The 13764-nt window shown below is 46.7% G+C and overlaps 1 protein-coding gene across 1 annotated transcript in view; it reads right to left on the minus strand.

Annotated features, from left to right (window-relative positions):
• IL4R (interleukin 4 receptor) overlaps nt 1-13764 on the minus strand; it is a 42897-nt gene that overhangs the window by 14806 nt on the left and 14327 nt on the right. Inside the window, exons 2-3 of the mRNA XM_088452017.1 lie at nt 5646-5760; nt 805-937 (exon numbers count right to left, since the gene is read on the minus strand). Of these exons, the coding sequence (XP_088308143.1) occupies nt 805-937; nt 5646-5739 (227 nt within the window). The 5' untranslated portion in view covers nt 5740-5760. The remainder of the gene's footprint in view (nt 1-804; nt 938-5645; nt 5761-13764) is intronic.

Genomic DNA, 13764 nt, shown 5'->3' on the forward strand with positions numbered 1-13764 from the left:
ACTACTGGGGGCACTATTACAGGGGGCTTACTACTGGGGGCACTTTTACAAGGGGCTTACCACTGGGGGCACTATTACATGGGGCTTACTACTGGGGGCACTATTACATGGGGCTTACTACTGGGGGCACTTTTACAAGGGGTTTACTACTGGGGGCACTATTACAGGGGGCTTACTATTGGGGGCACTTTTACAGGGGCTGGTATGGGCATGTTGCAGAATCTGATGACCATTAAAAAGGCATGTGTGGTGATTTGATTGTATGTGGGGAGGTTGAGGGGCACTGAAAGGGCATGTGTGGTGGTTTATACAAGCTTAAATATATTTTGGTAATGGACGATGGTCTGGCTCCTAAACTTTTAAGACGGCTCCTAGATTTTACAAAAATTTGTCGAGCCCTGAACTATGGGATCACCACACTGTACGCTAGCTTCCTCACCATTAATGAGTAACCCTGGCATGAATATACAGTATAAAGGATGTTGATGAGGCTCCCCCTTCCCACTTTACTACTACTACTTGTCAATATGTTGTCCCCCTTTGATGGCGGTAACTTTTGACCTGCTCTCTGGTTGATAAACCCTCTGATTACCGCGCTGTGTATCAATATGCTCTGGTCACCCTTTACTAAAATGATGTTTATGTGTGAAATGTGCTCCCCCCTTGTGTCAACCCCACCCATGCCTCCCCCATTTTTTCTGTACCCCATACTCATGTGTTTGAAAATACTTCATAAAAAATGAATATGCAATAAAAAAAGTAACAAAAGAAAAAGAAATATTAACCCAATAACAAACAACTTACTTGTCAAAACGTGTATACTTCAATTGGAAATCCTCACTGCAGTTGCTGTTTGAGTTAACGTCCCAGACACAAAACATTTTGCTTTGATAGTCATTAAAACAATCCAAATTTGTAATATGCCATATCTTCTTGGCTGAAAAAAATATATAAAAAAATCCATTATGCTACGTGAAGATATTCATACAAAGATATTTAAAGTGAACGATTTTACGGACATAGAAAGGTGCTGCTATCTGCTGAATAAAAGCTGAGCCTGTAATTATATATAAGGGGGCACTTAATTAGCTGTGATGGCTACGAGATGCCAACACTGACTGATTCTCGTACCTGGCGATCACCAACATTACAGATGTTTCCTCGTATCCCACAGATTACCATTTTTTTTAAAACGCCATAGGCATTTTATATCCACATACTAGGCCTGGCTCCCCCATGGGTAGATGACAGGTGATGGTTGTTCAGTGTGTATGTACACAGCTTTACTCTATTCCCAACTCTGAATCAGGCCCTTAGGGATGTGCCGGTCGGTTCTCCAGAAATCTTAAATTCGTGAATCTGGATAAATAAGAGTCGCGGTTCTGGTCTTTTCACGGTACGAAGTTCGGATTTGAAATCTGAATTTCGGGTTTTAGATTGCATAAAGGGCCTGATTCAGCACGGATCGCACACTTCGCTCGCACGCACCCGCTAGCTGTGAAAAAATGCTAATGAATGTAATCGTACGGCAGCACTATACCAAGACGCCCATCACTGTATAAAGCCGCCCACTTCCCATGACATGCATCCGCAAGTCAGCGAAAACATCGGTAACATCGAGTTACATCAGAACCATCCGCACAGATGTGGTTGACCTGACCCTAACGCACAAACTGCTAAACTTCCTGTCACCATCTAGACCTCTGCCAGCGTATGCTATCGCAGGGGCTTAATTATGCACGCCCCTGTAATGACATTCAAACGCACAGGCACTCCTGCGTTCCTCCGACCACCCCCCCTCTTCACCTCCAAACGGTTACTTCATGTCAATCACTCTGTGAAGACTCTGCGTGCTTACTGCGATCACTTCCCGATCATAGTGGCCGGTTCACGCTCGTGCACTGCGATGCATACGCATGCTCAGAAAGCAAACATCGGCCGGCTGTGATCCGTGCTGAATCAGGCCCAAATTACATGAGTTTAGCTGTTTTTAAAAAATGTATCTTTTTTTTTTTTTTTAAATCCAGATCCAAAACACTTGAGGGTAGTTTTGCTAAACCAAAACACGAAGATGAATCCAGATCCAAAAGGTAATATATGAATTGACACTCTAAATCGCGCATATGATGCAGCCTAAACCACACTTAATAAGCACCATCTAAAAATGCTTATAAAACAGAGATAAACACAATATATAGAAAGTGGATACAGTGGCGTCCCTCCCCGCGGTGACACCTGTTGCGGGGAGGGACGCCATGCGCGCAGCACCCGCCAAAATGGGGGCATGGCCTTCGGGAGGGTGCATGTCGGGGGCGTGGCTTTGCAGGTCGGACCTTCGGGAGGGGCGTGGCCTCGTGGCGCGAACCCAGCCCGTGGCCGTGGTAAACAAAATGTATAATACATTATGTATCAATGGGGTGGTGCCGGTGGGGGGTGCAGGAGATGCGGGCATGGGCAGTGTCGGCTCCCTCACTGACAGGAGCCGAGTGCTGCACGTAATGCTATAGTGCAGCACCCGGCTCCTGTCACTGAGGGGGAGCCTGCACCTTGGTGTCACCCCACCTTGTGACGCCGAGTGGATATTGGCGCTTCATACAACATAAATACTTACATTTTGGTGTAGTGAATGAACTCAAAGTCGGAAACAGGTATCCCTGTAATCGGATATTTGTCTTTCTTTCTTCCGTTTATTCTCCATATTTGAGATCATTCGCTACACCAAAATGTAAGTATTTATGTTGTATGAAGCGCCAATATCCACTTTCTATATATTGTATATATCATATATTAGTTGCCTACACACTTGGCGAATTTTTACACGATTTGCCCGATTCCGACGAACCGTGACGACAAATCATGTAAAATATGCCCAAATCGTGAGTTTCCACTCACTATCACGATGCTGGTGCGCGCGTCCCCGCAGGTCGTACATCGCAACTTCAGATCTGCCGTGCTGTAGGGCACATCTGACAATCTCAGTCACGATGCACTGGAATAGTTAGGAATAGATCGTTTGTCACATTGGACAGTTTTTAACACCAAATAGTGCCCACGACTGCCGGGGAGCTGCTGTGGAGAGTTCAAGGGGAAATCGGACACAATGTCGGATCGTGAGCACATTGCCAAGTGTGTAAGCACCTTTACTGTGCCGAGGAGAGTGGAAAGGTTGTTTCCCTAAGACCAACAGTATACCCTTTCATACAGCTCCCATTCTCTTATACTGAAAAGTGGGACATTCCCCTCCCCTCCAGAACAACCATATGGCCACTGTGGTGGGATATCCAAAGGGATAGTTATTAGGTCAACATTCAAATGTCGACACCACACCAAAATGTCGAAATTGTGAGAATGTCAACATTAGGGTTAGGCTGTGGATGGGAAGGTTAGACACTAGGGGGAGGTTAGGGCTAGGCTACGGAGGGAGGAGGTTAGGGTTAGGCACTAGGGGGAGGTTAGTGCTAGGCTACAGAGGGAGGAGGTTAGTGTTAGGCACTAGGGGGAAGTTAGTGCTAGGCTACAGAGGGAGGAGGTTAGGGCTAGACACTAGGAGGAGGTTAGGGCTAGGCTACGGAGGGAGGAGGTTAGGGTTAGGCACTAGGGGGAGGTTAGGGCTAGGCTATGGAGGGAGGAGGTTAGGATTAGGCACTAGGGGGAGGTTAGTGCTAGGCTACAGAGAGAGGAGGTTAGGGTTAGGCACTAGGGGGAGGTTAGTGCTAGGCTACAGAGGGAGGAGGTTAGGGTTAGGCACTAGGGGGAGGTTAGTGTTAAGCACTAGGGGGAGGTTAGGATTAGGTACTAGGGGGAGGTTAGTGCTAGGCTACAGAGGGAGGAGGTCAGGATTAGGCACTAGGGGGGGTTAGCACTAGGCTACGGAGGGAGAAGGTTAGGGTTAGGCACTAGGAGGAGGTTAGGGCTAGGCTACAGAGGGAGGAGGTTAGGCACTAGGGGGAGGTTAGGGCTAGGCTACAGAGGGAGGAGGTTAGGCACTAGGGGGAGGTTAGGGCTAGTCTACAGAGGGAGGAGGTTAGGGTTAGGCACTAGGGGGGAGGTTAGGGTTAGGCTACGGAGGGAAGAGGTTAGAGTTAGGCACTAGGGGGAGGTTAGGGCTAGGCTACGGAGGGAGGAGGTTAGGATTAGGCACTAGGGGGAGGTTAGTGCTAGGCTAAAGAGGGAGGAGGTTAGGGTTAGGCACTATTGGGAGGTTAGGGCTATGCTACGGAGGGAGGAGGTTGCGGTTAGCCACTAGGGGGAGGTTAGGGCTAGATAGGGAGAATGTTAGGGTTAGGCACAGGGGTAGGTTAGGGCTAAGCTACATAGGAAGAAGGTTAAGGTTAGACACTTTGAGGAGGTTAGGGCTAGGCTACGGAGGAAGGAGGTTAAGGTTAGACACTTTGGGAGGTTAGGGCTAGGCTACAGAGGAAGAAGGTTAAGGTTAGACACTTTGGGGAGGTTAGGGCTAGGCTACGGAGGAAGAAGGTTAGGGTTAGACACTTTGGGGAGGTTAGGGCTAGGCTACGGAGGAAGGAGGTTAGGGTTAGACACTTTGGGGAGGTTAGGGCTAGGCTACGGAGGAAGAAGGTTAGAGTTAGGCTCTAGAGCAGTGTTTTTCAATTGGTGTGCCGGAAGTAGTGCATAAATGTGTAGAAACACAATTGGTTCTGAACACAATGGGACCCACCCACTGTGCGTCCTGGCTTGTACGTATGCTGACCGTGTCCAGGGGCACCGTGAGGGTGAGTAGTGGGTCTTCCGCTCCCTCCTAATCCTGTAAGCGGCAGCAGCACCATGCTGATAAACACAGCAGCAGACTCCTCTGCCTGCACCTAATAAGAGGTAGGAAAGCAATCACAGCGATCGCGCCCCCCTTCCGAATCTGCAATCTGCCCCTGGCTGAGGGGCACAATGGCGCCCTTGTGGAGTGCTCAGATACTGCTTTTTTGTTTGTTTTTTTGTAAGGAGGCGTGGTGACACCACTTTGCCATTACCCGGGCACATCCAGGCTTTCTTCAGTCCTGGCCACGCCTTAGGCGTCACATATATATACTGCTTGTGCCCGGTGCCGTGGCTGGAGTACACAGGCCTTCAGCTACATGGAGCAGGTAAATCACTGGCCCACCAGGGATGATATGTCGAAATTATAATATGCTGATATTTCATCAGTGTCTAAATTCTGAATGTCGATATGGTCAATGTCGATATTATGACCATTTTTGAGATCCTCAAGCCAACATTATGCATGTAGACATATCATACAACACCCATATCCAAAATATACTGTATTATTATTTAACATGTCCTTGAACTCGAACTAACTTTACCGTTCTTCTTTTTGGCTGTGGAATAGAAAACTGTACAGGAATTTTGCAGGCATCTGGTGGACCCCGAAAACTACAAGGAGAATGGCGATCATTAGGCTGCATATCTGAGACTACTACATAAGGACCACACAAGCTTTCAGTGACTCCTATAGACATCATGGTTCAATGTCTCTCTATCTGCTCACTTTGGTGCAAATGATTTGTGGGTTTAAACCCTTATGTAGCACAAAGAAACACAATAATAATTCTTGCTTTCACCTTTTAAATCAGCTGTATGACAAATTACTATATAGATCTGTAGACAGGCACACACAGCCCAGCACTTACAATTGCTTACGGTAGTCTGCAATAAAATCATCCATATAATGCAGAGCTGCATAATTCTGTTTAATTGCATCTGGAATGCTGTCATCCTCTTCATTTCAATTGACTTTATTAAGACCTGCGGATTAAAATACATTTTTATCTAAGAAAATGAATACTCCAATAAAATAAAATCTCCATTATGCCAGTGTGTGCCTGCAAGATAAGGGTTATACACTGCAGTATAATTGGTGATACTAAATAAAATGCTCATATAATTAATAATAATAGTATATTCAATTCCATTTTAGGATTTTAAAATGTCTCTGATTCTGAGTGACCTGTTGGCACATACAGTAGTTGGGAGCATCTCAGACTTTAGCAGTATACATTATTATATGCTGCACATTTACTAAATGTGGTACTTACTATGACCGGTATTAATTATATCATGATAATAAACACCACTCCCATTGTAGATGATATCAGTATGGAATTCCAAGGGAAACAATAATCAGTAAACTTGGATCCTAGTCATTAAATTTAAAGTGGAAATTAGTTTAAAGGCAAAACCAGGTTGATTTTGCCTTTAAACTACAGTAATTGTCACTTTAAATCTAGTGCCCATATCGCCAGAATGGTTCCGCTCCCACAATCACAGGCTATTACATTTGGGTCAGATACCAATCAAGCATTTATGGGATGATAAATGAAAAAAATAAAATATATGTTTTACAGCGGCATCGACAGTGGACAAACGTACTTCATCCTTCCTGCTCAGTCACAGACATTGGTAGGTCCAATGACGCGTTGCTTAGATGCCAAGCTGCCCAGTACGTGTTACCACAGCGCCCTAAGAGACGTTACATTGTTCTCCTACCTATTTTCAGCATTTCAAAATACAATAATTGCGCAGGATTTATTTTGTTGGGATTCTAAGAAACAGTGATCTGCACATATGAATATTGTAGAAGGTAAATTTTCCTCAATCCCTCGTGTGTACACTGGGGGTCATTCAGACCCGCTCGCGAGGGAAGTTCGCTCGCAAGCGGGTTGATGTTTGGCGAATGCGCATGCGCACAACGGAGGGAGCTCCGTCGTGCGCATGCGCGAGACTCGGCGAGCGTCGAGAAATACGTTGCTCGGGGTCTCGCACCAAAGAGGGCGTGCTGTCGATGGTGACTGACAGCACGCCCCCCCATGGGAACGCCTACCGTCTGAGTCCGGCCCCACTGACATCAGTAATGATGTCAGTGGGAGTGACTTTGGCTCTGATAGAGCCAAAATCACTCCTGGGCTTGCGGCAGTGAGACCCTACCGCAGGGTCTCGTCCCGGCCCCACTGACATCAGTAATGATGTCAGTAATGATGTCAGTGGGAGTGACTTTGGCTCTGATAGAGCCAAAATCACTCCTGGGCTTGCGGCAGCGAGACCCTACCGCAGGGTCTCGTCGCAAGCCCGATGGTCGCGATGGTCTTCGACCATCGCGACCATCATCATGGATGCTCACATAAGCTGTGGGTGGTAACCCACAGCTATTCGAGCGTCCATGAGGACGCTCCAAAAACAGGTAGGAGGGCCCTGATTCAGAGCGAGCGCTCTGGTCAGAGTGTTCAGCTCTGAAACAGGCCCACTGTTCACAATTACTTATCTATTGATTGCATTTATGTCATATTATCTACTGCCAGAAAGTACATTTAGAACATGAAACTGTTATTAAAATATTTAACATATGATTGGAGGCACAATAACAAACATACAGTATGTTGGTCCTGTATTCAGTTTAGATTGTTTTCCAAAAGTCTGGAACTCAAGAGCCTTTTATCAAATGATATATGCAGAATAATCCTCGTAAACACCTGTTTTCAGGAGATACCCACAAATATTAAGTATCCCCCGAATGTACCCTGAAGGGACCACAGTATATATCTCCATATCTGCCGTGGTCCCTCCATTTCCGACAACAACCACAGCCCCTATAGGTTTCTATGGGGAATGCGATTCTGTCAGGTTTACCAAGCTCCAGAATGCTGATGTGTCACTTCTGCTTTTGGCGGAAGGAGCCGAGCAGTGGCGGAGGGATCCCCCCTCTTCGCATCCAGGACTGCTTCAAATAGCGAAGGAGGGAAGTGCAGAAACAAACACCATCTGAAGATGGCAAATGCTCCTGTACTCAAGCTCCAGAAATATATTTTCGGAGCTTGATGAATTCTGTCCCCATACTAGTATATGGGGACAGCGGGCCATTCCGCAAGAGGAAGGTAAGCAGGAGAGATCTGTGATACTAGTGTATGGGGACAGCGGGCCATTCCGCGAGAGGAAGGTAAGCAGGAGATAACTGTGATACTAGTATATGGGGACAGCGGGCCATTCCGCAAGAGAAAGGTAAGCAGGAGATATCTTTGATACTAGTATATGGGGACAGCGGGCCATTTCGCAAGAGGAAGGTAAGCAGGAGAGATCTGTGATACTAGTGTATTGGGACAGCGGGCCATTCCGCAAGAGGAAGGTAAGCAGGAGATATCTGTGATACTAGTGTATGGGGACAGCAGGCCATTTGGCAAGAGGAAGGTAAGCAGGAGATATCTGTGATACTAGTGTTTGGGGACAGCGGGCCATTCCGCGAGAGGAAGGTAAGCAGGAGAAATCTGTGATACTAGTGTATGGGGACAGCGGGCCATTCCACAAGAGGAAGGTAAGCAGGAGAGATCTGTGATACTAGTGTATGGGGACAGCGGGCCATTCCGCAAGAGGAAAGTAAGCAGGAGAGATCTGTGATACTAGTGTATGGGGACAGCGGGCCATTCCGCGAGAGGAAGGTAAGTAGGAGATATCTGTGATACTAGTGTATGGGGACAGCGGGCCATTCCGCAAGAGGAAGGTAAGTAGGAGATATCTGTGATACTAGTGTATGGGGACAGCGGGCCATTCCGCAAGAGGAAGGTAAGCAGGAGAGATCTGTGATACTAGTGTATGGGGACAGCGGGCCATTCCGCAAGAGGAAGGTAAGCAGAAGATATCTGTGATACTAGTGTATGGGGACAGCGGGCCATTCCGCAAGAGGAAGGTAAGCAGGAGAGATCTGTGATACTAGTGTATGGGGACAGCTGGCCATTCTGCGAGAGGAAGGTAAGTAGGAGATATCTGTGATACTAGTGTATGGGGACAGCGGGCCATTCCGCAAGAGGAAGGTAAGAGGAGAGATCTGTGATACTAGTGTATGGGGACAGCGGGCCATTCCGCAAGAGGACGGTAAGCAGGAGATATCTGTGATACTAGTGTATGGGGACAGCGGGCCATTCCGCAAGAGGAAGGTAAGCAGGAGAGATCTGTGATACTAGTGTATGGGGACAGAGGGCCATTCCGCGAGAGGAAGGTAAGTAGGAGATATCTGTGATACTAGTGTATGGCGACAGCGGGCCATTCCGCAAGAGGAAGGTAAGCAGGAGATATCTGTGATACTAGTGTATGGGGACAGCGGGCCATTCCGCAAGAGGAAGGTAAGCAGGAGAGATCTGTGATACTAGTGTATGGGGACAGCGGGCCATTCCGCGAGAGGAAGGTAAGCAAGAGATATCTGTGATACTAGTGTATGGGGACAGCGGGCCATTCCGCAAGAGGAAGGTAAGCAGGAGAGATCTGTGATACTAGTGTATGGGGACAGCGGGCCATTTGGCAAGAGGAAGGTAAGCAGGAGATATCTGTGATACTAGTGTATGGGGACAGCGGGCCATTCCGCGAGAGGAAGGTAAGCAGGAGAAATCTGTGATAGTAGTGTATGGGGACAGCGGGCCATTCCACGAGAGGAAGGTAAGCAGGAGATATCTGTGATACTAGTGTATGGGGACAGCGGGCCATTCCACAAGAGGAAGGTAAGCAGGAGAGATCTGTGATACTAGTTTATGGGGACAACGGGCCATTCCACAAGAGGAAGGTAAGCAGGAGAGATCTGTGATACTAGTGTATGGGGACAGCGGGCCATTCCGCGAGACGAAGGTAAGCAGGAGTTATCTGTGATACTAGTGTATGCGGACAGCGGACCATTTCGCCATAGGAAGGTAAGCAGGAGATATCTGTGATACTAGTGTATGCGGACAGCAGACCATTTCGCCATAGGAAGGTAAGCAGGAGATATCTGTGATACTAGTGTATGGGGACAGCGGGCCATTCCGCAAGAGGAAGGTAAGCAGGAGATATCTGTGAAACTAGTGTATGGGGACAGCGGGCCATTCCGCAAGAGGAAGGTAAGCAGGAGATATCTGTGATACTAGTGTATGGGGACAGCGGGCCATTCCGCAAGAGGAAAGTAAGCAGGAGAGATCTGTGATACTAGTGTATGGGGACAGAGGGCCATTCCGCGAGAGGAAGGTAAGTAGGAGATATCTGTGATACTAGTGTATGGGGACAGCGGGCCATTCCGCAAGAGGAAGGTAAGCAGGAGATATCTGTGATACTAGTGTATGGGGACAGCGGGCCATTCCGCAAGAGGAAGGTAAGCAGGAGAGATCTGTGATACTAGTGCATGGGGACAGCGGGCCATTCCGCGAGAGGAAGGTAAGTAGGAGATATCTGTGATACTAGTGTATGGGGACAGCGGGCCATTCCGCAAGAGGAAGGTAAGCAGGAGAGATCTGTGATACTAGTGTATGGGGACAGCGGGCCATTTGGCAAGAGGAAGGTAAGCAGGAGATATCTGTGATACTAGTGTATGGGGACAGTGGGCCATTCCGCGAGAGGAAGGTAAGCAGGAGAAATCTGTGATAGTAGTGTATGGGGACAGCGGGCCATTCTACGAGAGGAAGGTAAGCAGGAGATATCTGTGATACTAGTGTATGGGGACAGCGGGCCATTCCACAAGAGGAAGGTAAGCAGGAGAGATCTGTGATACTAGTGTATGGGGACAGCGGGCCATTCCGCGAGAGGAAGGTAAGCAGAAGATATCTGTGATACTAGTGTATGGGGACAGCGGGCCATTCCACAAGAGGAAGGTAAGCAGGAGAGATCTGTGATACTAGTGTATGGGGACAGCGGGCCATTCCGCGAGACGAAGGTAAGCAGGAGTTATCTGTGATACTAGTGTATGCGGACAGCGGACCATTTCGCCATAGGAAGGTAAGCAGGAGATATCTGTGATACTAGTGTATGCGGACAGCGGATCATTTCGCCATAGGAAGGTAAGCAGGAGATATCTGTGATACTAGTGTATGGGGACAGCGGGCCATTCCGCAAGAGGAAGGTAAGCAGGAGATATCTGTGAAACTAGTGTATGGGGACAGCGGGCCATTCTGCAAGAGGAAGGTAAGCAGGAGATATCTGTGATACTAGTGTATGGGGACAGCGGGCCATTCCGCAAGAGGAAGGTAAGCAGGAGATATCTGTGATATATCCTGCTTTACCGTTGTGATGAATAGCCCGATAACTTAATTTTTACAATTGCAGGTGAAAATATTACCTGCGTTTGTACAAATTAAGTGATGAATAGGCCCCTCAAGCTCTGAAAATTAATATTTTGGGAGCTTGATGACTTTAGGTCCCCATACTAATGGGGGGTATGGGGACAGCGGGCCAGATCGGGAGTGAAAGGTAAGTAGGAGATATAAGTGATATCTCCTGCATTACCTTTATAACTGATGATGAATAGACCCATCAGATATAAAAAGCAGATTGACACTTCTTGCATAATTTGCCAGAAGCGCCGATGGTCTCTGGGCCGGTTTGAGCACTAGTGCCCTCCACCCAACGCCGCCTTGTACAGGGTATTAGCTCTGAGGGAGGAAAGGGGTGGGGGCAGTGGGCCGGGAATAGGGGGGCATGTTGCGAGGCCAGGCCCCGTGAGCCGCGGCATCCCCCCATGAAACTAAACCACGCCCCCTTCGTGAGCGCGCGTGCACTGGGCGGACTGTCAGGGCTGGTGTACTGCCCCAGTCTGTCCCTGATAAAAATGACAGTATCTTGGTGATGTCAGATAACTGGCAGACCTTAAAATGCAGATTTGTATCTGTCAAACACCTTTGTTTCCGGGTGGGCACCAAGCCCAGCTTTCCATATTTTGCACCCTGGCACAAATGATTGCGCTGCCCCTTATGCCACCCTCCACCACTAACTTACAGCTCTCTGAATCTTATACTCTATGTATAAAATAAGTGCATGAAAATAATTTGCCCCCATCTAACCCAATGTGAAATCTGCACTGTTAAGGCCCCCATACATCAGAGATTGATTGCAGCAATTGTGCAATCTGCAATCGATTATGTATGAAAATCTTTCCCTTTTTCAATCGATTGTGGCACTTCTGCAATCTGCAATCGATTGAAAAAGGGAAAAAATTTTATACACATTCGATTGCAAATTGCACGATTGCTGCAATCAGTTGCTGATGTATGGGGGCCTTCACAACCTAAGTTTGAGATATTCATGCGAAAATCACCACTTCTAATTGAATTTCAGAAAAAAGTTTAGTAAATAGAACCCTAAAAATAAATAATAAGAATATTAACCATACTTGCCCACTCTCCCGGAAGTTGCGGAAGGCTCTCGATTTTTTGGATAGCCCCCCCGGAAGAGTGGCCAGATCTCCCGCATCCCAGTGAAGTGGGAAGAATGATGGAAATAAAAACAGGAATCACTGTTATGTATGGAGGGGGTGGGGGCTATGATGACAAAAACAGCATTACCTAGCCCCGCCCCCTCTCCAGGGACGCGCAAATTGCTGTATTTTGCAGCGTCGGGGATGCCCCCGGAAGTGGCAAGCTTCATCTCCTCACTGGGCTTCTCCCAGAGAGGAGATGAAAAAAGTTGCTAAGTATGATATAAACCTAAATGTGTTGGAATTAAAAGGAAGTAGTATGTACCATTATAGACTGGTTCACAGGGAGGGTTCAAGTACATTTTGTCAACATTCACCATGTAGATATTCATAATGTTGACATGGTGATAATGATGAAAAGCTGTTTTTATCTAAAGCCTAACCCTGTTGTTGACATTTTCACTATGTCGACATGTAATATGTCCACATGTAATATGTTAATTATGACATTTCACTATGTCGACATGTAATATGTAATGTGTTTTGCTCCATGGCGACATTTCAGATGTTGACATTTTAACCTATTTAACTTATCACTTTCGATATTCTGGTGTCAACATAGTGAATGTCGACAATCTGACTGCTTATCCACAGAAGCCGCTCAATATTCTGTTCCAGCAGACCATTCTTACATCTAGTTGTATCCTTTACAGCTTGGCTTCTAAACTTTTTGGTTGGGTCCCAAAAACATGGCTTGTCAAGTTCCTCATTTTGTGATCATGTAATGTAATACATTGTACTTCTTCATATTCTGTTGAGAATTCTCCACCCTCCTTTTCTAGTCATGTATTTGTTATTATGCCTTCTGAATCACTTTTTACAGAGGAAAGTGAATGTTTTATTTTGTTACCATCACATTATCAAATTATAGTAATAACTCAACCAATACCTTCTTGCCTTAGGCTTTACCAGCATTTTCTTATTTAAAACTGCAAATATAGACATATAATTGTATAATAATCAATAGGACATATCTACTAAAGAATTTTATAATTATTATGCATGTTCTAAACTTAAAACAAAAACAAAACATCAATGGAGGGAACTATTAAATAGACAACATCTTATTCCCAAAAATATATAGATAAGATTGTATACTTAATGCAGGGGTGGAACTGTCATGGTAGCAGGTGTGCAGAGGTGCTTGCAGTGGTGGAGTGGCTTCACCTGGTAAACCCCATGCAGCAGCAGGGCTGCAGACAATTGCTCACCTCCACTGGCTCACTGCAGCTCCCTGTAGTGGTCAGGCTGTGGATGCTGCCATCGTAACGAAAAAGGAAGCGTGACTGGTCAACGGTGCTATATGCTTCCTATTCGGTAATGAGCAGTCCATGGTTCCTGTTTTAGTATAGGGAGGTACAGTGAGCTGGAGCAGATGACAATTTTTTTTGCTTCATGTACGTGAGGACAGTGTTAGAAAAGCCCACTGGGATACCGAGGGCCCAATAGCCTGATCTGATGTGAAGTGGAGAGTTTTACACAACAGTGTTTCACCCTAATCCAGTGTTTCCCAAACTGTGCACCATGGCACCCTGGGGTGCCTCAGGACACTTGCA

The sequence above is a fragment of the Taudactylus pleione genome, unplaced genomic scaffold, assembly GCF_031769625.1.
Source record: "Taudactylus pleione unplaced genomic scaffold, aTauple2 ptg000032l, whole genome shotgun sequence".
Lineage (NCBI taxonomy): Eukaryota > Metazoa > Chordata > Amphibia > Anura > Myobatrachidae > Taudactylus > Taudactylus pleione.